The 11,974-nt window shown below is 35.9% G+C and overlaps 1 protein-coding gene across 1 annotated transcript; it reads left to right on the forward strand.

Moving 5' to 3' along the window:
• The first annotated feature begins 1,456 nt into the window (after positions 1-1,456).
• Positions 1,457-11,300, forward strand: PSMA1 (proteasome 20S subunit alpha 1). Its single transcript, XM_026706492.2, has 10 exons — positions 1,457-1,771; positions 3,502-3,546; positions 5,289-5,390; positions 6,588-6,691; positions 7,226-7,314; positions 8,208-8,278; positions 8,855-8,984; positions 9,193-9,272; positions 9,954-10,058; positions 10,959-11,300. Exons 1-10 carry the CDS (start codon positions 1,457-1,459, stop codon positions 11,013-11,015), a joined length of 1,098 nt encoding a protein of 365 aa, XP_026562277.1. The 3' UTR covers positions 11,016-11,300.
• The last annotated feature ends 674 nt before the right edge of the window (positions 11,301-11,974 follow it).

Consider the following 11,974-nt stretch of genomic DNA (forward strand, 5'->3'; position numbering starts at 1 on the left):
TAAATGAGGACCACATGTATATATATTTCTCACGTGATGATTGCCTTGTCTATTTGAACTTATTGGAAGTTCAATGAAAAAAGTAACTTTACGATGGGTTCTCCCACTAACAGTTACAGTGTCTCAGCAGTTACACAACCAATATTCAGATCTTTCCAGCTGCAGGCATTTACAATCATGACAGTGTCTTATGATAACATAATCACCATTTGCACTCTTCACAGCTAAATTCCAACAAGCAGAGTCAATGGATAGTTGCCAGTACCAACTAGGCAAAAAAAGAGAGATAATCCACTGCAACAATAAGGACATTAAGGCTCTGAACTCTAAACTACTATGTGATCCATTGCAATTGATAAACATTTTCTGATGTCTCAGGCTAGGGCTTTGAGATAATGACTGGTTCAATGTCACCTAGTCTGTTTCTGTGTCAAAGTGAAGATTTTCCTGCTCCCAGAGGGAAATAACTATTAACTTAAATCACCAAGATATATCTGTGTATGTCTCTGGAAAAGTAATGGAAGAGTCCATTGCTGCATTTGTATTTTAAAGAGAGGGAAAGGTAATTTCTAAAGAAAGGAAAGCAGTCATTTAAAAAGTTCAAGGTTTCAAATCAGCAATATTCTATACATCAGTAAAACACTGTCCTATTGTAATGCTATTGTAAAGATTGCTTTAAATACTTTTTAAATGTTGCAACTGGCTGCTCTGTGTGCATGTATGTGCCCTGTAATGTTTCAATTTTGTATAAAAATAATTTAACTTTGGAGAAGCAGAGAGAAATTATATGCTGACAAAAATAAAAGGATTCATGTCCAGTAATCTCCACTCAGAGAGCAATAGCAGGAAACTTTTTGGAAGGGAGGGTGTGTCAGCCTGCTGTCAAACTGAATACCTTACTTTTTTTTCTCAACCGTAGCAATTTTAACATGTGTGGACTTTCAAAATTGCTGGGGAATTCTGGGAGTTGGAAGTCCACACATCTTCAAATTGCAGAGGTTGGGAAATACACACAAACGCGCGAAGGAGCAATTCAAGAGCTCAGTACAGATATGTTCGGGGAGAGAGGAAGAGAAAAAAAATTAGACCTACTAGAAGCCAACAACCTTGCACTACCAGTTCGCAACAACCCATGAAAGGGAACTGGCCAAAAAAGATAACGCAAAACAAAAACGGGATAAATCTCACCAGATGTCAATAAAGGCAAAAAGCGCGACTGTTTGTAAATCGTGTAAGAAGCCCGTGTGTGAGAAATAATTTACGCTTTCATCACTTGAACTACGTACAATTTGTGTTGCTGTTTTCTTACACTTTGTAAAGTGCAAATCAATTCTCAGTACTGCCTACTGATGGAGAAGCCGTATTTACCTCTTTCTTCTTCCTCTGTACGGCGAAACGACTACCGTTACCGACTACCACGGAGATACTACAATCTATATATCGCCCTAGAAACCGAATGAAAGAGACGCGCTCTTCACTCTTAACTCCCCTGCCCACCCCCGTTCCATTCTTCCGCAGAGCCCCGTTTCGTCAAGGTCCCAACGCGCATGTGCGTTCCAGATTCTGCCCCGCCCAACTACGGTTTCTTTTAACAGGGGAGGAGGCTTTGAAGCGCGTTGGGATCGGAAGCTCGGCAATCGGCTGCTCTGCCTTGGCGGAAAAGGAAAAGAAGCGTCCGAATCCAAACCTATCGCTCGCCGAGGTCGCTGTCGCTTTCCATCATCTTTTCTGGTCAGGCGCCGGCGCTGCCGTCCGAACGTTGCCCGCCATGGTGAGAGGCGAAGCCCCGGGGTTGGCGCTGGGGGAAGGAGGGAGAGAGCTTTGGGGCGAGCGGGGAGGGAGAGTGGGCGTGCTTTCGTTCCCCCGGGGCGATAGGTGTGACTCAGCAATTCGGCCGGCTGAGATTGCAAGGCCCGAATTGCCTTGCTTTTAATTGCCGCCCCCCACCCCCATTTTGCAAACCTTAAATCCATTAGGGGTGATGATCTGCGTGTTTCCCGTTGTTGGAGTTCTTGCTCCGTTATGGGCCGGTCCTTTTCCCCCCCTCCTGCCATTTTTTTTGCACTCTCATCGGCCTTTCCTATCGGCAGACTTTTCTCACTAAAAGAAGCATTCGTTTCCTTTTGGTTTCGTTCATGTATCTTGAATGCGCTGAGTCGCTTGAGTAATAATCGGAAAGGACTTTCTAAATAGCATCCGAATTTGTGCTTTCACACCTACTTTCCAACTAGTACAAAATAGGCTGTTCTTTTATATACATTTCTTTAATTTCAGAACCCCACTAAAGGAAGCGGCTTCCCCACCCCAATTTCCTCGCCGTGCCTCCGCCGTTGTATTTTCTAACACAATTCCCCCCACTTCGTATATGGGAATACACATGTAATGAGTCAGCGTTTTGACAGACTTCTGGTTCCAGCCTTTTATTGGATTTGGTTGTGGAGAGGAGCAGATCCTGAGTTTTACATATTGCATCTCATGCTGCATCCTAGTTATGTACCTTGGGGTGTCACAAAATAATATCCGACAACAAAAATCCATGAAGCCAATTTAGCACAGCTGACAAACGTGTATCAAGGAATATAAGGACAGTATAGTTGCGTGCTGTAATATTATAAATGCTATAGAGATGCATCTTAATGAAGTCTTGCATTAAAACAATTGTTGAATATAATTTTCTCAGTTTCAAAAGGGGATATAACTTAAAGTACATTTCAAATTCTTACATTGCAGTTCTACAAATAATCAGAAGTAAATTTCATTTGCCCATAGGAAGTAGTTAACACTTTTTTTTCTTTTTTGATCAGTCATTAGATGTGCAATACTTTATTCTTACTGAAATTGAAAGCAAAACTTTTGTTTATCTAGTTAGATTAGTTTTAGTTTATAGACCTTCACATTGGAAATGTGGGCTTATTTCTAATTATATTTTTGAAATGAATTGTTGGATATTAGTTTAGCAAACATTTTCATGTTTGCCTTGATTTTAAGTGTTCATTTATTATTTCTTTCATGATGCTTCTTTCAACCCATCTTTTATTTTTCCCATGTCAAGCTTTGTTCCCTGCATTTCTTAATAAAGCTTAATAATTATGAGTTTTGAACAAACCAAAGATACTGTTTGGTAACATCGTGCACTATCCCCAAATTGGAAAGGTTGCTTGAACATACCAGAGTATATCTGAGCATACCTGATATACTAATTGGTAATATTCTAAAGAAGCCATGCTTTTTGTGGTATTGCAAGGTGCTGACAATAGATATGAGAATTTTCACACTGAATCTGAAGAATCTTTACTGCTTTGAATCTGCATACTGCACACACCTACCCATTTGTTCATTCCTATCTTGAAAAAAGATAGTAGGGCTTTAGTATGAAATTTAATCACTATTTCCATAATTTTTTTGTTACAGAAATGATAATCCCTAGTACATATGAGATTTTGTTTAATTTTTCATAGTTTAATAGCAGTCATTAATTGATTCCTTTTGTTCACTTTATAGTTTCGCAACCAATATGATAACGATGTCACTGTATGGAGTCCCCAGGTATTATTTTTGTCTTTCTATTTTTCTTTATATGTTTCCTTTTCTCATCAGTTGAATAATCAAAGAATTTAAATCTTACTTTGAAAGCAATCGTAATAAGAGATTTGCAGATATGTATATATGCGAAATGTGTTCCTTATGGTAACAACCTGCATGAGCCATTTATACATAAGATAACTTACTCAACTGCAAAGTAATTTATTGGGCTCTGTGTTAATAGCTATGGGAAATGCAGCTAAGCTTACATTATTATTATTACATTATTATTAGCCTACTTATATTTGCTTGTGTGATGGTAGGCCCAGGAGTATGAGACCACTGAGTCTGAGAATAATAAGGTAATCATTATAGTCGGCTGTTTACTAATTTCAGGGACAGTAAGGGATATCTGCATAGATTAAGAATTTGGGAATCTGGAATAGTTGTGACCTTATAGAAAATCTAAGTGTAAGAATGCTATACTCGCATTCTCTTTAAAGTTGTGATTAAAATTATGTCAGACTAATCCAGGTTTATAGAAACCATAGTTTGTTAATTAAACCAGCAGCCCCCAATCCTTCTTGATAGCAGAGACCGATTTGGGGGGAAATAATTTTTCCACAGACTGGTGGCGGGGTGTTTCACTCTCTACCTGCATATGTACAGATGACACTTGGTTCGTTTGTGCGGCCTAGTTCCTAACAGGCCATGGCCTGGTACCAGACCATGGACCAGAGATTGGGGACCCCTGGATTAAACCATACTTGGCAAGGTGCACATAACATTCAAATCCAAACAAACCACATTATGACTAAGCATGATGTAGAAAGCAAAACATTAACTCTATTCCCCTTTCCCTGCTTTCATTTATTGAACAGTTTTGGAAAACTCTACCAGTACTGTGTCATTTTTTATGTAGAAGTAGAAGTAGTAGAATTCTTTTGGCCAAGTGTGAGTGGACACACAAGGAATTTATCTTGGTGCGTATGCTCTTAGTGTACATAAAGGAAAGATACATTTGTCAAGAATCATAAGGTACAACACTTAATAATAGTCATAGGATACAATAAGCAATCAAATCATACTAGGAAACAGGCAATAAAAATTGTTAGAATACAAGCCACAAAGTTACAGTTATACAGTCATAAGTAGGAGGACATGGGTGAAAGGAAGGATGGAAGGATTAATAGTAATAGTAATGCAGACTTAGTAAAGTTTGACAATGTTGTGGGAATTATTTGTTTAGCAGGGTGATGGCATTTGGGGAAAAACTGTTCTTGTATCTAGTTGTTAGTGGTCTGATAAAGTTATTTGTTATACTGTGGAATTTAACGTGTGCTGTATTTATGCAGGTCATCAGAAATAGTTACTAATTTGTGCTCAAATGTCCCAATTTATTGCAGTTGTGATAAAGATAATGTTAAGTCTTATGTCACGGAATGGAATATTTTTATTCACTAAAGATAACGTTAAGTAACTTGAAAAAGTAACCATTGTAATGAAAGATGCAAGACTAACAAAATGTTATTAGTTGTAACTCATTGGGTAATTTGGAGTCAGCATCTCTCTCCACCCAGCCTGCCTCAGGTGATTATTGTGGGTGTAAATAGGACAATGAAGCCACACACATACACAGAAACATATATACATATATGCTGTGAATTCCTGATTGGAAAGCATTCATTGTTTCCTTTGTTATTTTTGCTGTATGCTGAGCTCACTTTCACCATCAGCATGTTTATAAGGCTATCTTGTGTTTTTAGGGTCGAATTCATCAAATAGAATATGCAATGGAGGCTGTCAAACAAGGATCTGCAACTGTTGGGCTAAAGTCAAAAACCCATGCCGTTTTAGTTGCCTTAAAGGTAAACTCAAGAAGAAAGCCAGTTTGTTTTTTTAAAGCATATGTGATACATAAAAGCATAATATTCACAATCTTAAAGTAGTTTTTTGCAATCTAGAAAATATATCGGTTGGCCAAGAAAAAAAATTGTCATGATCCCTTTTGGTTTGTAGGGGCAAGAGCCGAGAAAGTCTGTTCTAAATAAATACTGTATTTAGCTTGAAAATACAGTATTTTAATTACTGTACTCATTGTTTGCCTAATACCAGATGGGGGAGATAAGAGGGACGTAAATTATAAAATTTGGAAGCATGAAATGTTAGATACAACAATATTTGAAGAATAAAATGACAGGAAAGAGCCAAGCAATTTTGTGGGCGTAGTGAGAGATCATGTGGCAAAAGCATCAGGTATATTATTTGATTGTAAATGCAGAGAGAGCATTGCAATTTTTTGTTACAGTAAGGCTATATGTGCTATGAATAATAGAAAATGGTTCTATTTCCAGCAGTAAAGACCACATAGTTTTTTCCTGGAGAAAACTGTGATGGAATATCACTGCACAGGCTGCTTTCGGGTTCTCAATAGGTGCATCCTTACTAGGCCTGGTATGTAGAGACAGGAGGTTAGGGATGCAGTTACAAGTATTAGCTTACTGAGCGAAGACAGGCACAATACTTTCAATTCTTTCACTTGCACTATTAGGGATGTACTACATTTATTAATTTGGTAACGGAAATTAAGACTTTTCTAGAATGTTCCATTGCCTTCTACACAGTGTCAAATTTCCTTCCAAATTACACTGTACAGAGATGGTTTTTGGAAGTAAATCCTGTGAATTAGAAGTCACCATAAAATAATTGCATAAAGCAATTCCTTATGTTTACATAAGCAGAAACAAGAGTTTAACAAACTTTAATATGTTTAAAATATTAATACAGTGAAACCTCAATCCAATGGGCTTTAGATGCAATAAATAAAATTTCTACTGTATTAATGTCATTTTATGTCTTTTTCTGAAATGGCATTATATCAATTTCTATCAACTATCAATTTCTGCAATGATTTGCAAATTATATAATTGGTGTCATTTGTATTGTTACTACAGATATAACAGACAGTGAGAAATAATGCATCTTTTATTTCTTCTCCTCCCCAAATTGTCATATTATGAGTGTATGATTCATAACTGTTACTTTGGATATCTGTCTTTGTTTAGAGGGCACAATCTGAACTGGCAGCTCATCAGAAAAAAATATTGTATGTTGACAACCATATTGGTATTTCCATTGCTGGACTTACTGCTGATGCAAGACTCTTATGGTAAATTTGGAATTTGATTATTTGATTGATTGAATGAACTTGTTGTTTATAAATATACCTGAAGTGGGTTTGTATCTGATTCCTAATTCAAGCCTTTGGTTCCCGAGACAGTATCCATGTTTCTCCAATCTTAACCTTGTCTAGTGCAGTTGCTGCACAACATAACCAGGTCTCCCAATAAACTTCTGCTGAATTTAAGTGTGACATTTGTTCTTAGTCATTTGTGAAGATTATGACAGCATTGTATAAGAATAGTAGTGGGGGAGATTGATTCTACTGCTCCATCTACAAGTCACTGAAAACACTGAGGGGCTGAGAGTATGTCTGATTGAAATTGCTACTGCAGAAATAGGAAATATACTTTCTAAAGAGCATCCAATAATTTCATGCCAAAATGAGGTCATTCCCCCTTGCTTGTCATAACACTTTTACAATCAAATAGCAGTAAAACATCCAAACAAGTAAAGTTTCTATTGAATAAATCTAAGAAGTGCTAAAGTTACAAATGGAATAAATTCTGTTTTACTTCCGCAGCAATTTCATGCGTCAGGAGTGTTTGGATTCCAGATTTGTATTTGACAGGCCTCTTCCAGTATCCCGATTAGTGTCACTGATTGGAAGCAGTATCCTTTTTTTCTATGTGATAATCATTGTGGGTTTCTCACAGTTGCCAATATATTTAACTGTTGGATAATCCTCTTACTGCAAAACATTCAGCGAGTTATATTGTATAATAGCAATAGTAATAGCACTTAAGACATATGTTGTTCCATAGTAGAGCACTCAGAGTGAGTGTCCCCAACAATCTGAGTCCTCATTTTACCAACCTTGGAAGTCAACCTGGCTGTTACTGTTACTTTTAAAGAAAGTGAGGCAATACAGGGAATTAAGAACAGTTCACTTTGATACTAAAAATAATAGATTGAAAACCTCAGCCACATAATAGCATAATAAAAGTTGAATAGTAAAATGAGAATTTTCTAGATTTTACAGCAAATTCATCTATTCAGGTAGATTCATGCACACATTTTATTTCAAAATTACATAATTTGCATGAATTAAATTTCATCACATTCAATATAGTACTATTTTGATATTGCTTCTTATTTCAAAGATTTTCATAATAGTTCAAGACAAATGTTAAATATTCCTGTTGAATATTTTGGATATTTGGATATTAACCAGAATCCTATGGGGTTTTTTTTAATGTTTATTGGAGATGAGACTGAGGGCAGGATTATTTTGTCATACACTGGTGATTATATTAAATTCTATGAATAAAATCCAATACCAGTCTTCCACTGATGGAACTTCAGCTTTCTCAAAAAGAGAACACTGTTTAAATGATGACTGTTACTGCTATTTTCCATTTGTGTCCTACATCTTTATAACCTGATTGTGGGACAGAGGTAGGGGTTGTTTTTTAAAAATCTTGAAGAATGTACATGAAAGTTTTCATAGCAAAGTATGAATGTGTAAATCACCTTTTTGAGATGTATTCCTCAGCTTGTTTAAGAAACACAGATACCAACACAGCGTTATGGCAGAAGACCATATGGCGTCGGACTTCTTATTGCAGGCTATGATGTAAGTGAATCATCTGTGGGAGACATGTATGTTATATGTTCTCTGGAGATTTCCCCTTCCTAGAGTAAACCTAGTAGAATTGCAGCAGAGGGTCCCTAGTCTTATTCTGTGTCATAGAACAATTGGTAAGTAAACGTTGAATAGGCAACTTGGATTTAGAACTTCTTGCAAGATAAATTTCAGTTTTAGTATATTATTCTCCAGATATTTGAGAATTAGTTTTTCATCAGCTCAAGCCGGTATTGACAATGCTACATAATATTTCAAACTGTTTTTGAGCAAGTTTTTTAGAACTTTTTTTTCAATAAGACTGCTGTTTGAAACATGAAAGGAGCTGTTTTAAAAATGCTTGAACTAATTTTGCACTTGAAGTAGAGAATTTTAGAAAGATTGCACTTGAAACTGTTCAGAATGAAATGTGTTGAATGCCCCCAATAGCCAAGGGTTATGAGTTACACTGTAAAACAGATGGGAAAGCCTATATTTTTATCTGGGTGGTGAAAATGAAACACTATATAAGCTGTCTGATAAGATTCCTCCTTTTTTTTAAAAAAAAATGTCATTTTAATTTGTCAGGATATGGGCCCCCATATCTTCCAGACTTGCCCTTCTGCAAATTATTTTGATTGCAAAGCAATGTCCATTGGTGCAAGATCTCAATCGGCTCGAACTTACTTGGAACGACACATGACCGAGTTTTCTGAGTGTAAGTGCAGTGTCTTTGAAGTATACTATATTTTTTTTTACAGATTTCTGTTCTCATTCTCTCCATACATACACTGTGTGTGTGTGTGTGATTGCTGAACAGTTATTGTCTATCAGACATGTGATGAGGAAGTTGAAAGTGTGCTTAACCCAATCAGCCCCTAAAATACAGCATTTCTGAACTAGCCATAATTGTAATTATTTTGCAGGTAACCTGAACGAATTAGTGAAGCATGGACTGCGTGCTCTGAGAGAGACACTTCCTGCTGAACAAGATCTAACTATTAAGGCAAGGCTGAGATTTTTTTTTTCCTTGCAATTCAGTCTAATAGTAGTTATAAACTTTGTGGAAGAGTGACACGTGTATTTTTGTAAAGCAGAATCAAAATTTATAATTAAACATGCACATATAAGAGTATGGGGAGATGTGCTTTGAATATTAAAATAATCGGAGTCACCAATTCTATGTAATATATAATATTAAGGAAATGTAAATCTGAAGAGGATTCTAAGCATAGTCACTTCTGATTCAGGATTTCATGAAATGCAAGTTAAGAGAAGTCTGCCCACAGTTTTACTGCTGTCACTTCTAGTATTTTGCAAAATATAAAGAGGTTTATGTGACTTCAGGTTCATTAGTTCCATACAATAAAGACATACCAGGAACTATGTTTTTCTAGTTACAAATAACACAGATTATGATAGTCAAAACAATTCTAAGAGTGGCTTTATCAGAAAATGTTTCATGGTTCATGAAGATTACTGTTTACTATAGACCAGTGATAGATTATATTACATTCCAGAGTTTCCTGTGAATATTGCCTCTCAGCAACACCAGCTAATTGTTATTTATTAGATCTTTTTGTTAGATATTTATTCCACTTTTATATAATAAATAATGCTCTTTCCACCTAATTTCCCACAATTTCTCCCCCCCCCCTTTTTTTTTTTAACAATTGTCGTTTTACAGAATGTTTCTGTTGGGATTGTTGGTAAAGAAATGGAGTTTACAATTTATGATGATGATGATGTAGCACCATTCTTGGAAGGTCTGGAAGAAAGACCACAAAGAAAGGTAGGCAAATCTTACCACCAAAAAATCAGAGTTTGCAAATGTTTCATTAGGCTTTTCTCTTTCTTTGCTATATTTGCTTATCTCAGTAATTTTTTTTCAATCTTGTAAATCAGTAGCTGGATCATATTATGGGACTTTCCATTCTGAGGACTTTTGCTAGATTTCCCTGTCCTCTGAGATTAGGTGATCTAAGAGAATGCCTTTGGAGTGTGATATTCGGTCTGTTTAATGCTCTCCTCATGATAATTTACTCATTCGACACTAAAGAAACCTTTTATTTAAGTCTTTTTAACCTGACCAGTAAGCTTTGGATTTTAATTTCTGGGAAAAAGTGTATTCTTCTCTTGCTCTTTCAATGATTCCTCCAAGTGTAATGCAAATACATTTTCCCATTTTTTCTTTTCCTATGCCCAAAGCAGACTTTTAGAAAAAAAGGGAGAATTGGTTTCTTTCCATATATATATTCCATTGGCATATAAAGTAAATTTGGATCTTTTGCTTAACAGACCAAATGATTATTTTTATGTATTTATGTCTTACACATAAGCATTTCAAATGTATATACAGTATATCTTACAAATGATAACTCTGAAGGTATAACAGATAAATGAGGCCAATTAAGTGGTGTACACAACATGAATATTTGCTTTTACTAGGGATTGGGCTGTCTTATGAAATATACAAAAGGAACAACGCATTTTAAAATACTGTATATCAAACCAATTTTTGCCACTAATCTGTTGGATTTTTAAAGCAGAAAAATGGAGTATTGAAAATCTCCCTGCTGTTTATTACTACACTGAATATTGAGGGACTGTGTATTTGTAGAATATTTTGTGACATATCTCCTCCCCCGCCCCCCTCAGTGACAATTATCTTTATTTCTTTTACTCTTTTCAGCCTGCTCAGCCTGCTGAAGATACAGCAGAAAAGCCTGAGGAACCAATGGAGCACTGAATGCACTGCATAACATGGGTTACTTCAGAGGGAATAGTGCAAGGAGCATTATTTGTATTGTGGTAACTTAACTTTAAGATTCAAGGCATCATGTAGTGATAAAACACCAGTGTTTAAAATGAATTACCAACAAAAAAAACCTTGTTGCGGAAAAAATTACTGACCACTTCTATTAAGAAAAGATGTCATTTTCTAGAAAAGACTGAAATACTGTTTTATATGAAAAAGCATGTTGCTTTTATGTTGTAAAAACATCTCTGAAATAAATTTTTCTTTTATGAAAAATTGTGTAACTTTTTTGTACTCCTTAAAAAATGTATACAATATCATTGGATCCCATGCTTATGGAATCCTGTACCTTTGTCAATATTTTTAGATATTATGAATCTTATACCAGGTTAAATTATAATGTGTAATCTATGATCAGACTAGTTGAAAATATAAAGTGGGATCCAACTAATTTAAAGAAATTCACAGCGAAAGATTTCTACCAGGGATGTGCAGAATTGATTGGGAGATAGACTCTTGCAATATTCTGAATTTCAATAATTCTGGCAAAGAATAAAAAAGAAAAACAAAATTGTAGCCGATCTTAAGAGCCTACTACGTTATATCAGAACAAAGTAGAGTTCAATTTAAGACTTCAGACAGTTTTTTTTGTAACCTTTCAAATGAATTCATGCCTGGGTCTTCAAATCATTTTGATTCCTGGCAACTGCCTTGATCAGTTCCTGCAGTTTTCATGGTGCCTTCAAAAGTGATTTAGTCATGCCTGCTTCCTAGGGTTAAAAAGGATTGACTGGCCCAAAGTCACACAAGTGGCTTGATTCCAACCTGGTGCCTTAACCACTATACCAAACTGGCTCTCCATACCTAGGTACACAACTTATTATACACGCATTCTGTATCCCTAGGACATTTTTAAAAAATGATAGGGGCTGTTATATTGTGTAAAGTTT

Source organism: Pseudonaja textilis, chromosome 1, assembly GCF_049901715.1.
Source record: "Pseudonaja textilis isolate UNSWEBS1 chromosome 1, rPseTex1.2, whole genome shotgun sequence".
In the NCBI taxonomy this organism is placed as follows: domain Eukaryota; kingdom Metazoa; phylum Chordata; class Lepidosauria; order Squamata; family Elapidae; genus Pseudonaja; species Pseudonaja textilis.

Bases quoted from the DNA above. Each gene is read 5' to 3' on its own strand.
- PSMA1 (XM_026706492.2), top strand. From the start codon at position 1,457: ATGAAAGAGACGCGCTCTTCACTCTTAACTCCCCTGCCCACCCCCGTT. The intron at 7,315-8,207 runs GTATCCTTTTTT...AGCTTGTTTAAG, and splicing joins AGTGTCACTGATTGGAAGCA to AAACACAGATACCAACACAG. The intron at 8,279-8,854 runs GTAAGTGAATCA...TTAATTTGTCAG, and splicing joins TTCTTATTGCAGGCTATGAT to GATATGGGCCCCCATATCTT.